The sequence below is a fragment of the Podarcis filfolensis genome (assembly GCF_964270895.1).
Source record: "Podarcis filfolensis genome assembly, chromosome: 5".
Taxonomy (NCBI): Eukaryota; Metazoa; Chordata; class Lepidosauria; order Squamata; family Lacertidae; genus Podarcis; species Podarcis filfolensis.
In genome coordinates, this window is record NC_139608.1 from 1051736 (window position 1) to 1074503 (window position 22768).

Sequence of the window (22768 nt, forward strand, 5' to 3'; positions counted from 1 at the left end):
GATGGGGCGACAAGGACTTTTAAAACTTTCCCACCATATCCCAGAATGCAGTTCGTACAGCATCATTGCTGCATCACTGACATGTCACCAAAGGGGAGGGGTTAACCTTGGCAAACATGTCCAGACAAGTCCTTGGTACCAGATTAGCATAAGCAGACAAGGGAGGGCAAGACCCAGGTATAAGATTAGCATAGACAAATATGTCTTAAGTACCCACCACCCAAAAGTACAATAGAAGTTCCTTTGCATGTCTGGAGCCTGAGGCGAGTCAGGTGATGAGATTTGGCTTCCCTTGGCTAACAATGAGCCCAGCAGTTGTCACCTCTGAGAACTTCCTGGAGTCCTTTTTCAAGGGGAAAATAGTTTTGGAATGGGGGGAACTGGGAAAGGAGATGATTTTATATTATTTTTGAAGCTAGGTGACTTCCCTGAGCTGTCAAGTTGGAAGGATATATTCAGGCATAATATTTGTAATATTTAACTTTAAAGATGTGCCCCCCCTGTAATTTCCGTAACACCTTCGAACTCTACAATTCCATTCGTCTATGACTCGCTGCTTTAGGCCTCTTGCTTCTAAGATGCGACCGCTTGGTTTGGGATGCAGTTCCTGCAGACGTCTCTTCCTGGAGCAGCTTTGACCCTCCTTCCGTTCCCTCCCTAAGCGACCTGGCCTTCCATTTGACTTCAAAACTGCAGGCAGCTTCTCTTTTTTATACTTTTCATTCTTTTCCCTGGCGTCTGGTGGTGTTTTTTTCTTCTTAAAAATGGATTTATAAATAAGTGTTGATGCAGACCTTTCATTTACCAGCCAGCATCTTTAGGAAATGTCAAAGCATTTTGCTTTGATTGCTGAACTTCTAAAATAAAGAACCCTGAGGGTGCAAAAGAGAAGCCTCCTCACATGCAGAAATATACCGTACTTTTCCTTGTATAAGACTAAGTTTTTTTTAACTAAAAAATAATGTTAAAAGGGGGGGTAGTCTTATACACGGGGGCAATCTCTCCCCGTTTTCTGAATTTTGACTCACCCAAAATAGTAGGTGTCTTATACACGGGGGCGTGTTATTCACGGAAAAATATGGTATATATATATTTTATGGCAATGGTGTCTAATCCCAGGGGAGGCTTGCCCTCTAGTGGCTGCCGCAAGTACTGCAGACTCCCCCCCCCCCCTATTTTAGCAGGGTTTCTATGTGCTCTTGAAACTTGCTAAAGTTATGCAAAGTACTGTTCCAAGTAGTTCTGGTGGAGGAGAGGAATGTGCTCTTGAGTGTCATGAGCATCTGGATCGCCACTGTGAGAAGAGGCCTGGTTCAGCAGGCTTTCCTTGTTCTTACACACAGACTTTAACAAAATGTAAGTTCGGTTAAGGCGACTGGGCAGCCTTCTTTTGTTATGGATATTATGGCACAGAATGACTGGCTGATGTTGCTTCAATGGGAGCAAATTGCTGGAGACAATATGCTGGAGATCTGTCCTGAGTACATTGAATAGAGGAGCAGAGCTTTAGAAGGAGATGTACTCCCTGCCCCATTCCACTTAGGGCTTGTTGTTGTTGTGTAGTCGTTTAGTCGTGTCCGACTCTTCGTGACCCCCTGGACCAGAGCACGCCAGGCACCCCTGTCTTCCACTGCCTCCAACAGTTTGGTCAGACTCATGTTTGTAGCTTCGAGAACACTGTCCCACCATCTCGTCCTCTGTCGTCCCCTTCTCCTTGTGCCCTCCATCTTCCCCAACATCAGGGTCTTTTCCAGAGAGTCTTCTCTTCTCGTGAGGTGGCCAACGTCTTGGAGCCTCAGCTTCAGGATCTGTCCTTCCAGTGAGCACTCAGGGCTGATTTCTTCCAGAATGGATAGGTTTGAGGTCTTTAAGCAGAGGCTTGACAACCATATGTCAGGAGTGCTCTGATGGTGTTTCCTGCTTGGCAGGGGGTTGGACTCGATGGCCCTTGTGGTCTCTTCCAACTCTATGATTCTATGATCTTCTTGCGGTCCATGGGACTCTCAAGAGTCTCCTCCAGCACCAGAATTCAAAAGCATCCATTCTTCGGCGATCAGCCATCTTTATGGTCCAGCTCTCACTTCCATACATCACTACTGGGAAAACCATGGCTTTAACTATACGGACCTTTGTTGGCAAGGTGATGTCTCTGCTTTTTAAGATGCTGTCTGGGTTTGTCATTGCTTTTCTCCCAAGAAGCAGGCGTCTTTTAATTTCATGACTGCTGTCACCATCTGCAGTGATCATGGAGCCCAAGAAAGTACCATATTTTTTGCTCTATTAGACTCACTTTTCCCCTTCTAAAAAGTAAGGGAAAATGTGTGTGCGTCTTATGGAGCGAATGCAGGCTGCGCAGCTATCCCAGAAGCCAGAACAGCAAGAGGGATTGCTGCTTTCACTGTGCCGCGATCCCTCTTGCTGTTCTGGCTTCTGAGATTCAGAATTTTTTTCCTCTTGCTTTCCCCCTCCAAAAACTAGGTGCGTCTTGTGGTCTGATGCATCTTATAGAGCGAAAAAGTATACTAGGGCAGGGGTGCCTAAACTTTTTCAGAGGGCCATATTTGATGAAGTGAACATGCATGAAGTTGTTGAGGTTTTTTTTGGATTTTACCCCAGGAAATTAACTGCCGACCGGCGGGCCATATTAGGCCCCGAAAGCAAGACTTTGGACATGCCTGACTTCTTAGGGGGAGAGTCCTTGATGTAACTTGTTCAGGTGTTTGGATACACATTGCAGAGGCAGAGAGTGACCTTCTTCCCCCTTGCCTGAATTTCTGTAGTAAAACATTTACAAATAAACCCAATGTAGTACTGCAAAATCCCATGAGTCTCCAGAACACTCTCTTCCTCCTAAAGGGAGCCAGACCCGGGTCTTACTGTCCCAGGAACTTCCCACTACTTGGGAGCAGCACAGAAGCAGCAGCTGCCAGGGCTCGTTCACCCATGGGTGCTGGTGGCAGCTCAGCAGCCAGGAGATGAGACCGGCCAGAAACAAGCCTTGCACACTGCTAAGTCGGGTAGCTTTCCCGTTGAAAGATGCAGCTTGATAGAACCATTGGCAACTAATAACTCCTTTTGTTTTTAGAGGGAAGCACTTCAACTCTCAGATATGTTTCTGTGCTCCTGCAATTTCAGAAAGTGCTTCATGTTAATACATAGATAATTGGTTTGATATTTTAATATTAATTTCTAGCCGCCATTCTAATGCAGGTAGGCAGAAGGAGCAGGTTAATTTCATCAAGTTCACTTATAAAATAAAAGTTCACATTGCAGGGGGTTGGAGACCCTGCAATTCTGTTTCCTCTCTCACACTTTTGGCTGATGTGCCTTCTAGCTTGGGCTAAGATGTCAGGAGTGGGTCTTGCTTATTTATTTATTTTATTACGTTAATAATAATAATAATAATAATAATAATAATAATAATAATAATAATAAAATTTATTATTTATACTCTGCCCATCTGGCTGAGTCTCCCCAGCCACTCTGGGTGTACATTTAATAATATTATAGTTTTATTTATTACATTGTAAACATTGCATTTATCACAGGAGCCCGACTGCTCTCCCTCCTCTTGCAAGGGACTAGTGCCCTTTTTATTCCAGGGGGTACTCAAGGGTGTGCAGTTGTTGCCCAAAAGTGTGGCCCAGAGTACCAGCACCTCTGCTCTTAACCACAGTTAATGCTAAGAGGGATTGCAAGGTTTTTGAAAGCGTCCAGCTCTGCTTTCAAGTCCTGTCTAAGACAGGGAACCTCGGTCAGGAGTAACACTGGCTCAGGCCGTGCAGAAGTTTGCTCTGTAGTTAAGGCTCTTGCAGGAAGGTGATCATCAGAAGCCGATTCCATTGCAGGCAGGATCCCGGTCAAGGGAATATTTGCCTGGCGGTCGAGGGTCTGGACCTGCCCTAATCCCATGAATGTTGGGAGTCATTCTGGACTCACAGCTGTCCATGGAGGTGCAGGTCAATTCTGTGTCCAGGGCAGCTGTTTATCAGCTCCATCTGGTACGTAGGCTGAGACCCTCCCTGCCCACAGACTGTCTCACCAGAGTGGTGCATGCTCTGGTTATCTTGCTTGGACTACTGCCATGCGCTCAATGTGGGGCTACATTTGAAGGTGACCTGGAAACTACAACTAATCCAGAATGCGGCAGCTAGACTGGTGACTGGGAGTGGCCACCAAGACCATATAACACCTGTCTTGAAAGACCTACACTGGCTCCCAGTACGTTTCCAAGCACAATTCAAAGTGTTGGTGCTGAACCTTTCAAGCCCTAAACGGCCTCAAAGGCCCAGTATACCTGAAGGAGCGTCTCCACCCCCATTGTTAAGCCCGGACACTGAGGTCCAGCTCCGAGGGCTTTGTGGTAGTTCCCTCCCTGCGAGAAGCCAAATTACAGGGAACCAGAGGGCCTTCTCAGTGGTGGCACCCGCCCTGTGGAACGCCCTCCCACCAGATGTCAAAGAGAAAAATAACTACCAGACTTTTAGAAGACATCTGAAGGCAGCCCTGTTCAGGGAAGCTTTTAACGTTTGATAGGTTATTGTATTTTAGTGTTCTGTTGGAAGCCGCCCAGAGTGGCTGGGGAAACCCAGCCAGATGGGCGGGGTATAAATAATAATAATAATAATAATAATAATAATAATAATAATAATAATGTTTCTGCCCGCCTGGCTCTGCGACTCGCATCTTTGGGTCTCCTGCGTTTGGGTACCAAACTGCATCCTCTCATGTCCAATCTTTGCAGAACCTTCCTTTCCTTGGTCAGGTCAGAATGTAAATTGGGCTCTTGGCACCACCATCTGGCTGAAAACGGAAGGGCGGCTGCCGATTCCTGCCTCAGACCACACCTGGTTGCCGTGACTTGCAGGTTTCTGAAGTTTAGGGATGGCCGTTTGCGAGGCTCTAGGTTTCTGATCTGTAAGAATGCCCTTTTGCTTGGGTTTTTGCTGGGTCTCATTGAGATCAGGCGTTTAACAACTGGCTTGCTGGACGAGAGACAGGAGACAGCAGTGGCAGCAAGTGTGGTTGGCTTCTGTCTCAGGAGACAATGGAGGAGAGAAGGCAAACCACTGGAAGTTTGCAGCGCCTGCTGTGGCCATAGAGACCAATGTGGGAGAGACATGTTTTGTTGCAGCCAGGGCAGAGGAAGGTGTCCAGTGGGGCTTTTGCAGATGCCCCATGGCATTTCTTCTCTCTGTGCCCCTTTAATCTTGTATAAAGAAGGGACTGTATACTCAGAGCCCTGGGAGGAGATTTAAGGGGATATCTAGATATTTAGATATTTGAAGATGGCTCTCGTATCTCTTCTCAGTCTCTGCCTTTCCAGGCTAAATATACCCAACTCCTTTGACTGTTCCTCATCAGGATTTGTTTCCAGGCCCTTGATCATCTTAGTTGCCCTCCTCTGCACACCTTAGAAGATAAAAGGAAGGTCTTCTTCATGCATCACATAGTTAGATGGTGGAACTCATTCCTGCAGGGGGCAGTGATGGTCTCCAATGTGGGAGGCTGAGGGCTGGATAAATTTATGGAGGATAAAAGTCTAGGAAAGGCTACTAGCCGTGCTGGCTACTCTCTGGATACAGGAATGCTGACCTAGATGGACCATTGGCCGGATCCAGCAACCTCTTCTTATGTTCTTATAGAATCACAGAATTGTAGAGTTGGAAGAGACCCAAAGAGTCACCTAGTCCAACTTCCTGCAGTGCAGAAATCATAGCCATGTTCTTTCAACATTTATTTTGGATTCAAAGCTGTCCATGGAGGCGCAGGTTAATTCTGTGTCCAGGACGGCTGTCTACCAGCTCCATTTGGGACACAGGATGACCCTCCCTGCCCGCGACAGCAGGGAGTGGTTGCAAGATGCTCTGGGTTTCTCCTTTGGACTACTGCTATGCTCTACGTGGGGCTACCTTTGAAGGGCCAGAAACTGACTCAGAATGGAGCTAGATGGGCAGTAAGAAGGGCGGCCGGACCACATAACAGGTCTTGAAAGACCTACATTGGCTCCCAGTACGTTTCCAAGCACAATTCAAAGTGTTCGTGCTGACCTTTAAAGCCCTAAACGGCCTCGGTCCAGTATACCTGAAGGAGCGTCTCCACCCCCATCGTTCAGCCCGGACACTGAGGTCCAGCGCTGCGGGCCTTCTGGCGGTTCCCTCACTGCGAGAAGCCAAGTTACAGGGAACCAGGCAGAGGGCCTTCTCGGTGGTGGCGCCCGCCCTGTGGAACGCCCTCCCATCAGATGTCATGGGATAAACAACTACCTGACATTCAGAAGACATCTTAAGGCAGCCCTGTTCAGGGAAGTTTTTGATATGTAATGCTGTATTGTTTTTTACATTTGATTGGGAGCCACCCAGAGTGGCTGGGGAAACTCAGCCAGATGGGCGGGGTATAAATAAAATTATTATTATTATTATTATTATTATTATTATTATTATTATTATTATATTTGTTTGTTTGTTTGTATATCTATCCTGCCTTTACTCCCAGCCTCCTTTCTAAATTTCATCATCATGTTTGCCAGGGCTGCTGTGAATTGTAGTTCAGCGCCTGGGGAGGTCTGGATGCTCCCCACACCTCCTGCAGTGCAAAAAACACCCTTTGGAGCTGGGCCCTGGGGGGCCTGCAGAAGCTGCCCACCCACCCTCCGTGGCATCAGGGCCAGCCAGCCGAGCCTCCTCCTGGGCATCTAGGGGCCTGGGCACGCCATCCTTTGGTGTGGCACCGTTGCAGCGGCGCAGGAGATTCGTGGCTGGTTGGTGGCACGTGGTTACGGCCGTGGTTTCCTGCTGACGCTGCTGCCTCTTGTCCCCATGTGCCCTTTCCCAACCTGTGTCTGGTTTTGAAACTTGCCCAGTCCCCTTGCGCTGCTGTGAGTGGATGCTCTGCTGCAGAACGCACACCCCTTTCCTCTCCCCAGATCACGGACCGTAGGATCAGCTTGTTAATGAGGAATTTGAAGAGCCGTGCCAAATGCTCCCTGCGCACCTGTGATCTCGCTCTGGCAGCAGGAGATAAGCTCATTGTGCTGCATTGAGCATCTCTGAGGATGATGCCTTTCTCAGGTTCCGCTTTTGAGCAGGTAGGCTGTCGCCCGGTGAGGAAACTGGGGTGGCCCTTTCTCTGGGAGGGTGGAGGTGCAATGCCTTGCACACACCCTCTATTATCACCTTACTCCAGGGGTGTTATTATTTCCTGACTCTAGACTCCCTAGCCCAGAGTTGGAAGGGACCCCAAAGGTCATCCAGTCCAACCCCCCGCGCAATACAGTGTTGGGATGCGTCCGGGGAGACGGGGGCATTTGGCAGGCCCCCAGCTGGCTCCAACCACCAGCTGGCAGCCGGGTGAACTCTGGTTCTTGGAACAACATCAATCAGCGACTTGAGCCTCCAAAACCTTCAAAAGCTGAGCACAGTCTTATCAGCAGAGTGACTCAATCTTCTCACAACAGAAGAGGTGGACAGAGACATGTGTAAGCTTATTTACAGGCATTTATTCAGCAGGGATGCAGGTGGCGCTGTGGGTTAAACTACAGAGCCTAGGACTTGCCAATCAGAAGGTCGGCGGTTCGAATCCCTGCGGCAGGGGAAGCTCCCGTTGCTCGGTCCCTGCTCCTGCCAACCTAGCAGTTCAAAAGCACTGTTAGGGGACATTCGGCACAGAAACATGTGTGTATACCTTTAAGAAGTTTCTGGGATTAATTGGCTGCAGCTGGCCATTGCTATAAAAGAAAAAAGCTGAGTTTTGTAGCCTGCCTGCAGGAGTTTGTGTTTACTGTTTAGTAATAAAGTCTTCGTTTTAGTTTGGGTTTTTGCACCTATGTCTCCTGGAGTCACTCTGTCCTCTGCCACCGGCTGGAAATCCCCCTCCAACAAGCACGTCCAAGTGCAAGTAGATAAATAGGTACCGCTCCAGCGGGAAGATAAACGGCGTTTCCGTGCGCTGCTCTGGTTCGCCAGAAGTGGCTTAGTCATGCTGGCCACATGACCCGAAAGCTGTACGCCGGCTCCCTCGGCCAGTAAAGCGAGATGAGCGCCGCAACCCCAGAGTCGTCCACGACTGGACCTAATGGTCAGGGGTCCCTTTACCTTTACCTTTACCTTTAATCAGCATAGTTCAGGAACAAAGGGAAAAACATGTCTGCTTCCCTTCGTGTCCAAGCAAACAGCAGTACAGCAAAAGCAATATAGAACGGAAGTTTCCAGCAGACTGTGCTGGAAGTAAACAGACATGTGACACACAACAACTCCACAAGCCTGTTCTGAAGGTGGAATGGAACTATATCCCAACATACAGGAATTGCAACTGAAGCTTCCATGACAGAGGGCCACCCAAGCTCTGCTTAAAACCCTCCCAGGAAGGCAAGCCTGGATTCTTGTGACACCCCATTTCAGTCTCCCGAGTGGTGCGAGTCTAGGGGTTCCTTTGCTTATTTGGGGTTCAGTTTCCTTGGCATGAAGGTTAGCGGAGACCATGGTGTTTTTAGGGTATATGTGCAACCTGAGCATGATAGCAGAGGGGCTCACGGTGTCAACACCCCCAAAATTGGAAGGGACTCAGGGCATCATCCAGACTGCCCCCCCCAAAAAAAACCCAATCGATGACCATGCATTTTGAAAACCTAAACCATATGATGATAAAGTTTGGAACAAACTCCCAAGGCAGCCAGCAATAAATATTATTACAGAGTGGGGAAAGCAAAACCATTAAAATACCACAGATTAAATTCCAGGCCCCCTCAGAATGGAAGAAAGGAGAAAAGCTGCCTCAGCAGCGGAAAGTAATAAAGCGCCAAGTAAAACTGTCTGTGCAGAAGTTTTCCACAGATAAAAAGCAGGCTGCTGTTCTTTGGCAATTTTAATAGTGCGAGTTTTGTCAGTTCCTCTGGTGGGGGGGGGGGGTGTCGGTGGGCTTGTGTCGGCTGCTGGGAGGCTCCTCAAAAGAGATGGAGGCCTGCAAGGGATGGATATTCAGGATGAGACCCGGCAGTTTCCAGGCCCTGAGGCCGTGTGTTTGGCCTCTGCTCCATTAAAGGATCACTGGGATCTCTGGCTGGGACATGCCTGCTACTGGATTATTATTATTCTTGCATTAATTACCCCCCCCCCCCGATCTTTTCCTTTGATGAGCTCAAGGTGGTAACATGGCTGTTTCCCTCCTCACTTTATCCTCACACAACAACTCTGTGAGGAAGGTTTGGCTGAGAGGCAGCGATTAGCTTCCAAGGGCACCCAGTGAATTCCATGGCTGGGTGCGGATTCGAACTCTGGTTTCTCCCAGGTCCTTCTCTGACACTCTAACCACTATTCCACACTGCCTCTTATTTATTTATTTGTCTACGCCTTTTCTGCCCCAAAGTGGTATTAAACAGCGTATTAAAACAGGATGACTGAGCCCCTAAATCCCTCTCACTTTAGGGACTAGAAACCTGAGTAGACAGTGAGAAAAGCAAAGAAAGCTGACCCCTGGCAAGAAGAATTAAGGGCCTGGAGATTTTCTAAGCGTGCATAAAGGTAAAGGGCCCCTGACAGTTAAGTCCAGTGGTGAACAACTCTGGGGTTGCGGCGCTCATCTCGCTTTACTGGCCGAGGAAGCCGGCGTACAGCTTCCGGGTCATGTGGCCAGCAGGACTAAGCCGCTTCTGGCGAACCAGAGCAGCGCACGGAAACGCCGTTTACCTTCCCGCTGGAGTGGTACCTATTTATCTACTTGCACTTTGACGTGCTTTCAAACTGCTAGGTTGGCAGGAGCAGGGACCGAGCAACGGGAGCTCACCACATCGCGGGGATTCGAACCGCCGACCTTCTGATCGGCAAGTCCTAGGCTCAGTGGTTTAGACCATAGCGCCATCCGCGTCCCCCATGTTTTTGTTTAAATTTCTATCTAGCATAACACTTACGCAGCCAGGCCATCTGATTCTGAACACTTAGAAAGAGACACAAAAATCTTAAAGGTAAAGGTAAAGGTAGCCCTGCCCGTACGGGCCAGTCTTGACAGACTCTAGGGTTGTGCGCTCATCTCACTCTAGAGGCCGGGAGCCAGCGCTGTCCGCTGACACTTCCGGGTCACGTGGCCAGCGTGACAAGCTGCATCTGGCGAGCCAGCACAGCACACGGAAACGCCGTTTACCTTCCCGCTGGTAAGCGGTCCCTATTTATCTACTTGCTCCCGGGGGTGCTTTCGAACTGCTAGGTTGGCAGGCGCTGGGACCGCACGACGGGAGCGCACCCCGCCACGGGGATTCGAACCGCCGACCATGCAATCGGCAAGTCCTAGGCGCTGAGGTTTTACCCACAGCGCCACCTTAGCAAAGTTTAAAATCTCCTCCTCCCCCCCAACAACCCCCTTGGGGTGTTGTTCAGAGAGGAAGCCACAAGATGGCGCTGAGGGGTTTGCGAATCAGACCCCAAAGAGAGATTTCGGCTTCGGCTTCTGTGCCGCACACTCCATACGGAAGTGGTTTTCCTTCTATGCTTCCAAGGTGTTCGACTGCAATGCTCCCATAATGCTTGGCTTTCCCATGAATACCTCACCTGGAAATGCGTCAGTTTGGCTTGGGGACAGAAGTAGAAAGAAGGATCTACCATGATGTTTGACCTTTTCCTGTTAGGCAAAGATCATGAGACGACCCGGATGGTCACCAGATTCTGTGTACAGATCTGTAGGCACAGACCATCCCCTGACCCAAACTAGTTCGTTAAGAAAATCCCCAAACTTGGTTCCATGGGTGACTCTCTGCGGTAGCTTATCTTAAAGTTAAGTGTCTATACGCTTATCACATTTATAAATTTTTAATTTATTGTTGTATGTTGTTTTAAATGTTTGTTTTCCTTCTGGGCTTGTACCCCCAAGTGTGTTTTATAAGATGGTCTCTGACTGTAATAAATTATCTAATCTAATCTACCATGATGCTGGCAATAGGGGGAAACGAGCAACTGCCTTCATTGGGAAGAGTTTTTGGGGGGTGGGTGTATAACAGGGGTCAGCAAACTTTTCCAGCAGGGTGCTGGTCCACTGTCCCTCAGACCTTGTTGGGGGCCGGACCAGTGGCGTAGCGTGGGGGGTGCAGGGGAGGCCGGCCGCACCGGGCGCAACGTCTGGGGGTTAGGGTTAGGGGGCGCCAATCCACGGGTTAGGGGGTGCAAATTACTTGCCTTGCCCCGGGTGCTGACAACCCACGCTACGCCACTGGGCCGGACTATATTTTGAAGGGGGGAGAACAAATTCCTTTGTCTCACAAATCACTGGTGGAGGAAGAGGAGTGTGGGGGGGGGGAGCACAGTGCCGCTGGCAGCGCGATCCTGGTGGGGTGCCATTGCGGGCTGCCCCCCCACCTGTCCTGGAGGCCACACCCCACAGGCGGCATGCCACGCCCCCAGGACGAACACCAGCCCCACCTGCTCCCCGCCACTGCCACAAATAACCCAGAGATGCATTTTAAATCAAAGCACACATTCTACAGTCATACCTTGGGTTGAAGTAGCTTCAGGTTAAACATTTTCGGGTTGTGCTCTGCAGCGACCCGAAAGTAACGGAGCGCATTACTTCTGGATTTTGCCACTCGCGCATGCGCAGATGCTCAGTGACGTCGCACGCATGCGTGGAAGCGGTGAATCACGACCCGCGCAGACACGGGTTGCGTTCACTTCAGGATGCGAACGGGGCTCCGGAACGGATCCCGTTCCCGTCCAGAGGTACCACTGCACTTGTGTAAAAACACCAGGCAGACCCCACAAATAACCCAGAGATGCATTTTAAATAAAAGCACACATTCTACTCATGTAAAAACATTCTGATTCCTGGACTGTTCGTGGGCCGGATTTAGAAGGTGATTGGGCCGGATCCAGCCCCCAGGCCTTAGTTTGCCTACCCATGAAGTATAAGGTCTTGCACCTTAAAGGATGTGCTCAACATAAAGGAAAATAAAGTGCCCGGTTTCAAAACCAGCATGATAAAGTATTCCAAAAGGACTGGAGCAAATTCATTCAGTATTTGAAAGATCAGTGTAAACAGTTAACATCACTTTCAGGGTTGTCTGAAGACTTGTAATGAGGAGGTTTTTTTACCTTTCTATATTCATGTAAATTTTAACGTCCTAAGTAATGAGTGAATTAGAATTGGAAAATGTATAAAATGCAGTGATACAAAGGTTGAATATGAAAGCCATGAGGCGGGAGGGGAGGAAGGAGATTGGCTCTCAGGAGCCAGAGGGACAAAGTGGATCAGAATGATGTGAATGTATATTATTAAATGGAAAACCTATAAAAATTAAGAAAAGGAAAGAAAAAAGTACCCGTGTGCCTGGGTTAGCAGTTGGGGGCGCGTGAAAAACGGCCCAAGCTGTCAAGGCAAGGCCTGGATGGCGTCAGAGAGGAACATGAGCCAAGCTGGGAAGGATTTTTAAGGGATTATGGGATGTCCTGGGACTGAATCGCAAGAAGGTAATCCACGCTCGCTCCTAGAGAGGAGCCACAGTCCACATGCAGAGGACACGTGAACTGGACTGCCCTGGCCGGGCAAAAGCTCTTTCTCAACAGGAATGTCTGAGGACCAGATCTGTGGTCAAGGTGCAAATTCAGGATTCGGGAAGTAGGTTTGCCCCTGTGGCGTGATGGAAAGTTGGGGAGAGGGAGACCTGAATGCTGCCCATTAGGGTGGTTCACAAATTATTATTATTTTTTGAAAATACCTGCTCCAAAGGTCTTATTTTACTCCAGTAGGGATTGTATAGCTATATCTAAACTTTCATACATATCAGTTAATATCTTGACCCTCCTCCACCGAACTGAAATCTCAGCCTTCGCGACGTAGGAAAACAGCCAAGTAAACAGCTATTTTCGTCACTTTGTGACCGATTCAGCTTTATTTTGCAGGAATTGCATTTTTTTTAAAAAAAAATAAAAGATGCAGAATACAAATTGATACAACAAAAACCAGTACTTAAAAAAAAACCCTTTTAATGACGATAGTATTGATATTGAAATCAAAATGTGACTCATACAGTCCTATGACAATTTTACATTTAAGCAACTGGATAGGTGAATATTGAATACCAACTTTTATTATGACATAACTTAATACTAATAATGACATGTAAAGTTACATTTACATTACTTCAAGAATAAAATAAATAAATAAGGTTGTGAATGTGAACTATTTTGGGACAAAATCCTTCTTTGATTCCTGTTTCGGGTGTTTGGCCCGATTCTCCATTGATGTCTTTATAGTTACATCACGTCGCTTCATACCAACAACATTCTGACTTGCTTTTGTCACTCCTTGACAGCTCTCTCCACCATTTCTGCATGACACTTAAATTTAGGTGCCCATGCATACATGGTGGGCTGGGTGTGCATACGAGAAATTCCCTGAAGAGAGGAGAGCTCTATGTCAGGAAGAAAAACAGGCTTGATGGTGTTTGGTTTTGTGGGAATGTTTTGTGGGTGCAGGAGAGGATATATTGTCTGATTATAGCCTTTCCAACTTGTGTTAACAAGTTCACAATTTAGCAGAGTAACATTCCCCTTTTAAAACTTGCAGCGGATGCGTTTGCTCAGGCTCGCTAAAGCCTCTATAATAACTGTTCTGGTATTTTCCCCTTATTCCCTCATAAAAGATAAGACACGACACAGTCTTCTATCAAAGTATAAAAAGGTTTACTCACACATCATTCTGTTCACAGTAGGATCCCAGAAGGTAGACTTAGCTTAGAAAAGTAACATATACCTGGAAACTATCTCATAAGGAGACAGTCCCTTTGTCCTCTCTTGGCTGGAAGCATCTTTGGCTAAGCAGATGTTGCTTCTTCGATGCATGTAGTCACAGAGAGAGAGATGGCTGCCCTGCCCTGTGCTTTTGTCGTTACCTGCACAGGTGAGGCCCCGCCCAACTCTAGTCACATGCAGAGGAAGTCTGTCCCAGCCCAGAAGGAAACAGGAAGTTGACCTGCTGGCTGGACAAACATTTTTCCCCCTGTGTAAACATGTTCACTCTAGGAATGTTGTACTTGACTGCTCTTGTGTTTCACATCCCACAGGTTTTTGGATACAGAAAGCTTTGTTTCCCCACCCCACCCCCTCTTGCAACGAGGGAGCGTTCAAAAATGCCCAACTTCAGTCTATGGCCTGAAATAGTGTCCTCCACCAAAAACAAACCCTCCTGGCTTGGTTCTGCTGCATGTCTAAAGAGCCTAGTGTAGAATTTTAGAGTTGGAGAGGGACCTCTTGGGGCCATCTGGTCCAACCTCCTGCAGTGCAGGAATCTCAGCTAAAGACTCCCTGGCAGATGGTCGTCCAACCTCTGCTTAAAGGAAGGAGAGTCCACCACCTCCCGGTTTAACTGTGGAACAGCTCTAACCGCCAGAAAGTTCTTCCTGATGTTGCATCAGAATCTCCTTTCTTTGCAACTTGAAGCCCTTGGTTTGAGTCCTACCCTCCAGAGCAGGAGAAAACAAGCTTGTTCCCTCTTCCTTGTGACAGCCCATTAGATATTTGAAGATGGCTCTCCTAGCCTCTTAGTCTCCTCTTTTCCAGGGTAAACATACCCAGCTCCTTCAACCGTTCCTCATAAGGCACCAGGCCACAAGAGAAATATTCTGCTTGCTTTAAATTGATCCCTGGCGTGGTTGCAAAGTATAGCGCAGCTTTCTGACCTCCAGTGCCAAGGGGAAGATCTGCTCCTAACTCTTCCGCTTTTCCTTCGGATGCAAAAGTTGCTGTCGGCTTTTTGTCCTAAAATACCAAGCTGTCTTGGCTTGGCTTTGCATCGAGCATTCTGCTTAATGGGGCTTAATAAAGATTTTTTATATATATAAAAAGGTAGACCTTGAACAGCATTTGCTATTTTAGGGAAAAAATTGTTGCAAAATTGCTGACTCCCCCGAATGGAAGAATTTGGTGGGGACAGGAGGGCTGTGTGTGTGTGTGTTTGGGACAGGGGTTTGAGGGCTGGGAGAAGGATGCTGGCAGGATTTCCCCCCCTCTGACCCACGTGTTAGCGCTCCTTTTGTTGCATCTTGAAAATCTCCGGCAGGGAGCAGAGCGTCACATTCGTTGGGCATGTGATTTTAAAAATAGCTTCCCAAAAATAACTTCAAACCATCCCATAGGGCCCTTTTTTTCAGAGGCATGTTTATTTAACAGCACTTTAAAAAACCAAAAAAACCAAGGCAGCAATGTAAGAACCTCGCAAGGAGTTCTTTCTGCCTGCTTTTCCCTTTTCTCCTACACTGCTCTTGTGTGAGAAATTTCAGAATGCCTTTCTCCTCCCCTTCCGAGTTCTGCTTTTCCACAGCAGACTTCTGGTTTAGGTTTTTTTAACCTGGAAGGCTGGCATTCCAGAGAAACCAACAGCCTCTCCCCCCCACCCCCTGTATTAATTTATTTGCAATATTTATAGTCTCTTCTTCATTGAGTGTTTTCAGTCCCAGAGCAGGGAACAAAGTCATAAAAATAAACAGAGGAAAGCAACATACGGAAAGATCTGTTGCCATTTTTTCTTGATTTTATGGTTTTGCAAACGGCTTTGAGGTTTGTCTTTGTTACAGTCTAGCAATGTATACATTTTAAGAAATAAAATAAATAAATTACGAAGCCATGTAGACAGGACCAAGAAACGACCAAATGATTCTGTTACAAGACACACAAGCAAAACTACAGCAACATCAATTAATATTTCCAATTTAATTTAAAACTGCAGTTGTCCGGCTCGCGGCTTAACACTTCCAAAATGCAGCTGGCTGTGAATTGTGGTCAGTGTCCTTGAGCTATTTGTATTGGGATGGTTTGTCTGTGCGTTGATATGCTTTCAGGATGGGGGGAGAGAGAGGAGAGTCCTTTTGAGGAGCATACACTAATCTTTCTTTCCAGTTCGAGATGGGTTAGGCCAGGGGTGCCCAGACTTTTTTCAAAGATGGCCAGATTTGCTGAAGTGAACAAGTGAACGATTTTACCCAAAGTTGTTCAGCTTTTTAAAAGAATTTAATTGTTGAGCTTTAAGGGATTTTACCCCAGGAAATAGGGACACGGGTGGCTCTATGGGTTAAACCACAGAGCCTAGGGCTTGCCGATCGGAAGATCGGCAGTTCGAATCCCTGTTTCCGTGCGTTGCTCTGGTTCGCCAGAAGCGGCTCAGTCATGCTGGCCACATGACCCGGAAGCTGTACGCCGGCTCCCTCGGCCAATATAGCGAGATGAGCGCCACAACCCCAGAGTCGGTCACGACTGGACCTAATGGTCAGGGGTCCCTTTACCTTTAAAGGGTATTTAGGACACGGGTGGCACTGTGGTCTAAACCACAGAGCCTAGGGCTTGCCGATCAGAAGGTCGGCGGTTCGAATCCCCGCGACGGGGTGAGCTCCCGTTGCTCGGTCCCTGCTCCTGCCAACCTAGCAGTTCGAAAGCATAAAGTGCAAGTAGATAAATAGGTACCACTCAGGCGGGAAGGTAAACAGCATTTCCGTGCGCTGCTCTGGTTTGCCAGAAGCGGCTTAGTCCTGCTGGCCACGTGACCCGGAAGCTGTATGCCGGCTCCCTCGGCCAATAAAGCGAGATGAGTGCCGCAACCCCAGAGTTGTTCACCACTGGACTTAACTGTCAGGGGTCCTTTACCTTTACCTTACCCCAGGAAATAGACTGCCACAGGGGCCGGATTAAACCAAACGGCGGGCCACATTAGGCCCCCGAAATGGACTTTGGACATGCCTGGGTTAGGCAGAGGAGAGGGAACGCACTGGAATAGACCCACCCCTCCATCTAAGTGGCCTGGGAAGGCTTCTATTATACCTCCCCTATCAAGAGGGACTAGAAACTTGATCTGTCGCCTGACAACCCACACCTTTGTGCAGGGCTCTTTGCGTACATATAGTCTCAAATGGCAAAAGTGTGCTGAATGTGCCCTGCTCTCATGTAGGTGCACGGCTGTCTCTCCTGAGCACCAGATTTCAGTAGTCATTTCCGAGTTACTCTGGAGGAGGCAAAAAACAGGTCACCTGGAATCATAGAACTGCAGGGTCAGAAGGGAGAGATTTCTTCTCCCACCTCCTTCCTGCAGATACTGCCGGCGGCGGCATTTGAACCCAGGACTTTTTTGCCCGCCAATCTGATGCTCTGTGCTCTGGTTAAAAAGCCAGCAGAAGTTGTCCGAGAGGACAAAAGGGAGGGGGCAAGGTCGTGGCGCCCTGTAAGGCAATCTCCTGCAGAAAATAGTTTAGGTCAATGGGTTGGAGAGAGAGCAGGTTTTAAATACAACTGACATGTGGCCTTGGCCTCTGGAGTCGGGTGCCTGCGATCGATCGCGGAGCTCCGAGCCTGAAACCGCCCTGGTTTCGAAGATTTAATTCCCTGCAAATTGAAAAAAGCAGGGAGGGGAAGCGTCCCAGATGATCAAAGCGCCAGCTCTGCGGGTGGATTTCTTGACAAGCTTTTCAGCCTCTCCACTTTTGATTCTCTGAGCACATGAATGCTGTTCAGACACCCAGCCTGGGAGGGAGGAGGGTGGCGGTGGCAGCGCCTTATGAAGCACGCACTGTTGAGTTATCCTAACAAGGGGCCTTTTGGTCCTCTGTGAACATCAGGAGAGCCTGCTGGATCAGGCCAGTTGCCCATTGAGTCCACCATGCTGTTCTCACAGGGGCCAACCAGCTGCTCCAGTGAGAAACCCGCAAACAGGATTTGAACACAAGAGCCACCCTCTCTCCTCCTGAGGTTTCCAGCAACTGAGATTCAGAAGCATCTCTGCCTCTGACAATAGAGGCAGAGCAGAGCCATTATTCAGGACCTTAAGGTCCATGAATAATCATAGTTTAGAGGTCCCGGGCCCTAAGGAAGTCAGACTATCCTCCACCAGGGCCAGGGCCTTCTCAGTGATGGCTCCGACCTGGTGGAATGCTCTGTCCCATGAGACCAGGGCCCTGCAGGATTTAACCTCCTTCCGTCAGGCTTGTAAGACAGAGCTATTCTGCCTGGCCTTTAATTTGAATTCAGCCTGATCTTTTATTTCCCTTCCTTCCTTCCCTCCCCCTCCCCTTTTATGAAGATCACCAGCTCTGAGACTCCACAGCTAATTCTCCCCTGGGCTCCTTGCTGGCCCAAGTAGGACCAATTCAGTCAGCTAGCCCTGGGGATTATCTAACTGATTTTTGATTTTTATTGTTATTCATGTTTTTATACTGTATTTTATGCTGCTTTTATAATTAATTGTTTTAAATTTGTTGTTAGCCACCCTAAGCCCAGTTTTTGAACCGGGAAGGGTGGGGTATAAATCAATTATTATTATTATTATTATTATTATTATTATTATTATTATTATTATTATGCTGGCTGGAGCCCTTGGCTGCCTCCTCCTCCTCCATGAATTTCTCTAATCCTCTTTTAAAGCCAACTAGGTTGGCAGCCACCACTGCGTCCTGCAGCAGGGAGTTCCAGAGTTTAACTAGGTGCTGTGTGAAGAAACAGGCAGTGATGTCCACCAGCTTGGATGGCTTTAAAAGAGGGTGCGAAAAATTCATAGAGGAGAGAAAGGTTCCTAACTCTCAGGGCTGGGTTCTCGCTCCCCTGTCAGAGGCAGCAAATTCCTCTGAATGTCACTTGGTAGAAACCACACAAGGCGAGGATGTTGCTCTTGTATTTGAATCCTGCCTGTGGGTTTCCCATAACGGGCATCTTGTTGGCCGCTGTGAGGAGAGGGTGTGTTCCGGTCTTCTCATTGGGACTTTTCTGGGGGGTAAATGGGGCCAGAGTGCCTCCGGGATAGAGAGATAGGTTGATCTAAAAGATCTGATGCGCACCACCTGAACTAATGCCATGACCCGCCGAAGTGAACCAAGCATGCCGTCCACACCAGCGCCCATCTTTACGGCCTGATTTGACCAGCGGGCCAGAAGTTCCCCAACGCTGCCAATTATTTATTTGTTATATAACATTTACACACCGCTGTATAAAAACGGTTTATGAAAAGGGAGAAAACGATAAAATTATCCAGTTGACCGTGATAATTTAAGACATACTAAAGCATTGCAGGAGATGGACTACAATTCTGTGAATCTGTAAATAGTTTAAAAATACAGGCGACTGGAACTTGAAGCTCATATTTCCTTTAATAATGGTGACCTAGTTCTGATGACCACAGCAAGGAACTTGGCTGGATCGTAGGATTGGAATTTGCCATGAAAAAAACAGAGACATAAAAACCGCCCGACTTCCCCAACTGTAGAGAAAGCAGTGGTAAGATCAGACAAGATCTAATATCCCTATAAAAGTTGCAGCGGACGCAGATTGTACAATTCCTGTAACTCTTTGTGCTTAAGGCTTAGATTGCTACCATTTCCCATCGACATGGAATAAGGTGAAGATGTTGCCCCTTCATGGTGGATGACAATGGGAAAAATTGGGTCCAGCAACCTTTGAGCAGCAGACATTCCCACCCCATGTGGAGGAATGTGCGTTTAGGCAGACACCCTCTCCTGCATAAGGGTTAACTCTCTCTCTTTTAAATTCATTTTCATTTAGACTTGAAACAATAACATTCCAAATACAAAAAAATACATGATTAATATTGGCTCCCCTTCTCCCCTTTCCATGGTGCATTTTATTACTTTCTTTCCCATTACAGTCATACCTCGGGTTGAATTTGCTTCAAGTTGAGCACGTTTGAGTTGTGCTCCGTGGCAACCCAGAAGTAACGGAGTGCGTTACTTCCGGGTTTCGCCGCTTGCGCATGCGCAGACGCTCAAAATGACATCACGCGCATACGCAGAAGTGGCGAAAAGTGATGCACGCGTGCGCAGACGTGCCATCGCTAGATACGTTTACCTCTAGATGCGAACGGGGCTCCGGAATGGATCCCGTTCGTATCTAGAGGTATCACTGTACATATTTTAATTCTCCCTACAAGCGTGAGCTCTTGAAAGGAATAAGGTCTTTCCGTTGCCATCTTATAGCAAACCAGTGAGGCTGAGGATGCCCTGCTCTCCTCTTTCTGAACTTCTTCTCCGTTCTCTTTGCAGGCATGGTGCAGAAACTTGACCAAAAGCTCCCGGTTGCCAACGAGTACTTGCTTCTCTCTGGGGGTGTCCGGGAAGGCGTGGTGGACCTGGACCTGGACGACCTGAACATCTACGCCCGCGGCACCGACTACGACATGGACTTCACCCTCCTGGTGCCGGCGCTGAAGCTCCACGACCGCAACCAGCCCGTCACCCTGGACATGCGCCACTCGGCCCTGTGCCACTCGTGGCTGAGCCTGCGGCTCTTTGACGAGGGCACCATCAGCAAGTGGAAGGACTGCTGCACCATCGTGGACCACATCAACGGGGCCACCAACTACTTCTTCTCCCCCACCAAGGTGGCCGACTGGTTCCACGACTCCATCAGCGTGGTCCTGTCCGAGATCCAGAAGAAGCCCCAGAGGGGGATGCCCAGGGTGGAGAAGGTGGAGAAGAACGGGACCATCATCTCCATCATCCTGGGGGTGGGCAGCAGCCGCATGCTCTATGACATTGTCCCCGTCGTGTCCTTCAAAGGTTGGCCGGCCGTGGCCCAGAGCTGGCTGATGGAGAACCACTTCTGGGACGGGAAGATCACCGAGGAGGAGGTGATCAGCGGGTTTTACCTGGTTCCCGCCTGCTCCCACAAAGGGCGGAAGGACAACGAGTGGAGGCTGTCTTTTGCCCGCAGCGAGGTCCAGCTGAAAAAGTGCATCTCCGGCAGCCTCATGCAGGCCTACCAGGCGTGCAAAGCCATCATCATCAAGCTGCTCTCACGCCCCAAGGCCATCAGCCCCTACCACCTGCGCAGCATGATGCTCTGGGCTTGCGACCGGCTGCCCGCCAGCTACCTGGCGCAGGAGGACTATGCTGCCCACTTCCTCCTGGGCCTCATTGACGACCTGCAGCACTGCCTGGTGAATAAGATGTGCCCCAACTACTTCATCCCCCAGTGCAACATGCTGGAGCACCTCTCCGAGGAGACGGCCATGCTCCACGCCCGCAAGCTCTCCTCCGTGCGCTCGGACCCGGCCGAGCACCTCCGGACTGCCATCGAGCATGTCAAGGCGGCCAACCGGCTGACGCTGGAGCTCCAGCGGAGGGGCAGCACCACCAGCATCCCCTCCCCGCAGTCGGATGGCGGAGACCCCAGCCAGCCGGATGACCGGCTGGCCAAAAAGCTCCAGCAGCTGGTCACCGAGAACCCAGGCAAGTCCATCTCCGTCTTCATCAACCCGGACGATGTCACGCGGCCGCACTTCCGGATCGATGACAAGTTCTTCTGAGGGACGGCTTCTCTCCCCACCCCACCCCAGTTTCAGACTTGAGCCTTGGCTCACCGCCACCCCAAGACCCTCACCCTCCCTCTCCCCTTTTTGGAATCTTTTTTTAAAAAACACATATCCAGCTTAGATTGGATTCGCGGAGGACGAATGACAGACTTTTTCCTGGTTCTGCAGGATGGGGCAGTTTCTCACTGTTTCGTTTGCTGCTGCTTCCCCCCTTTCCGGACTGTGTGTCGCTTTTGAGGAATACCTGAAGCCACACTTCCTGGGTTTCCCCCTCTTCCTCCTTTTTTGCAACCTTCTTTTCCGTGTTGATCTTCTGTTGCTTTTTCTTCCTGGAGCTCCTTCCCTTGACTCCGAGGTCATGAGTGTGAGGAGTTCCAGAAGGGGATTTTTTTGGGTGGGTGGGTGGGGGTGTTGTGGCTTCCTTTCCATTGCTAGGGGGTGTGTCCCATTTTCATTTGCTTCATTTCCTCTTTTGCTCACCCCGAAGGACCTAGGCGGCTTTGCAAACAGTGATGGAACGTCCCAAAACGATGGGGTGTTGCTTCCCACACACAGCCCCCCCCCAAGTCACTTCTTCTTGAATGTAATAGCTCAGATTTGGACTTCTCATGGCATAAGGAGAGGGGCCTCGGCCCACTTCCACGCGGGGGAAAGGAAAACGGTTCTGGAATGTTAGTTTTTAGTGCGTGTAATTATTCAAAGCCTTATTTAAATGCTATTAAAGAACGTACCATTATAAATGTTAATTTGCACTAATGACATCATCTGCCGGCTTCTGGGGTGGGGGGGGTCCCCTCTTCCTGGTGCTCAGTCCCTGCTGCTTTCCTGGATCCACTGAGAGAGGCTCCCGGCTGGCAGATGACCCCGTGGCCTGGATAGAAGGGCTTTGCAAGGGAGCCCATGGATAAATTCGCCTCCTTGCTTAGCTTCTCCTAAGCCCCCTTTCGGTTTCTTGCATCCGCCAGAGGCGGCCGTGCCAACAGCTCCTGCTCTGTGGTCTCACCAGAGAATCCATGTGGGGGCCTCCCTGCTGGCGGAAGATGGGGGGCGTGGGGAGACCCGGCTCTGTGGGAGAGCCAAAGGGACTGAGTTCAGCTCCCAGCAGCATCTCTGGGGAGGGGTGGGAGAAGCTCTCTGGGGCGCAGCTGCCGTCCGTGCCCACAATGCATAGCCGTGGCTTCCAGTGTCAGCCAGCCCTTCGGAAGCATGAGGACTAGAACCTTGCGTTGCATTAAGGCAAACGGCTGTAGCTGCAGGCATTTGCTCTGCCTGCAGAAGGCCTGGACTTCAACCCTCACTGGGGTCTCAGAGAGAAGCCTGAAACCCTTGGAGAAGCTGCTGCCAGCCAGTGCAAACAATATTGAGCTAGATACACACACACACACACACACACACACACACACACACACACAGGCCTGGCTCTGCTCTGCTTCCACAGCTAGAGGCAGCCGTGCTTCTGAATCCCAGTGGAGGGGAGAGTATTGATCTC

The 22768-nt window shown here is 49.1% G+C and overlaps 1 protein-coding gene across 1 annotated transcript in view; it reads left to right on the forward strand.

Moving 5' to 3' along the window:
- Positions 1-22025, forward strand: part of MB21D2 (Mab-21 domain containing 2) — a 60516-nt gene extending 38491 nt beyond the window's left edge. Inside the window, exon 2 of the mRNA XM_083612886.1 lies at positions 20009-22025. Within this exon, the coding sequence (XP_083469012.1) occupies positions 20009-21273 (1265 nt within the window). The 3' untranslated portion in view covers positions 21274-22025. The remainder of the gene's footprint in view (positions 1-20008) is intronic.
- The last annotated feature ends 743 nt before the right edge of the window (positions 22026-22768 follow it).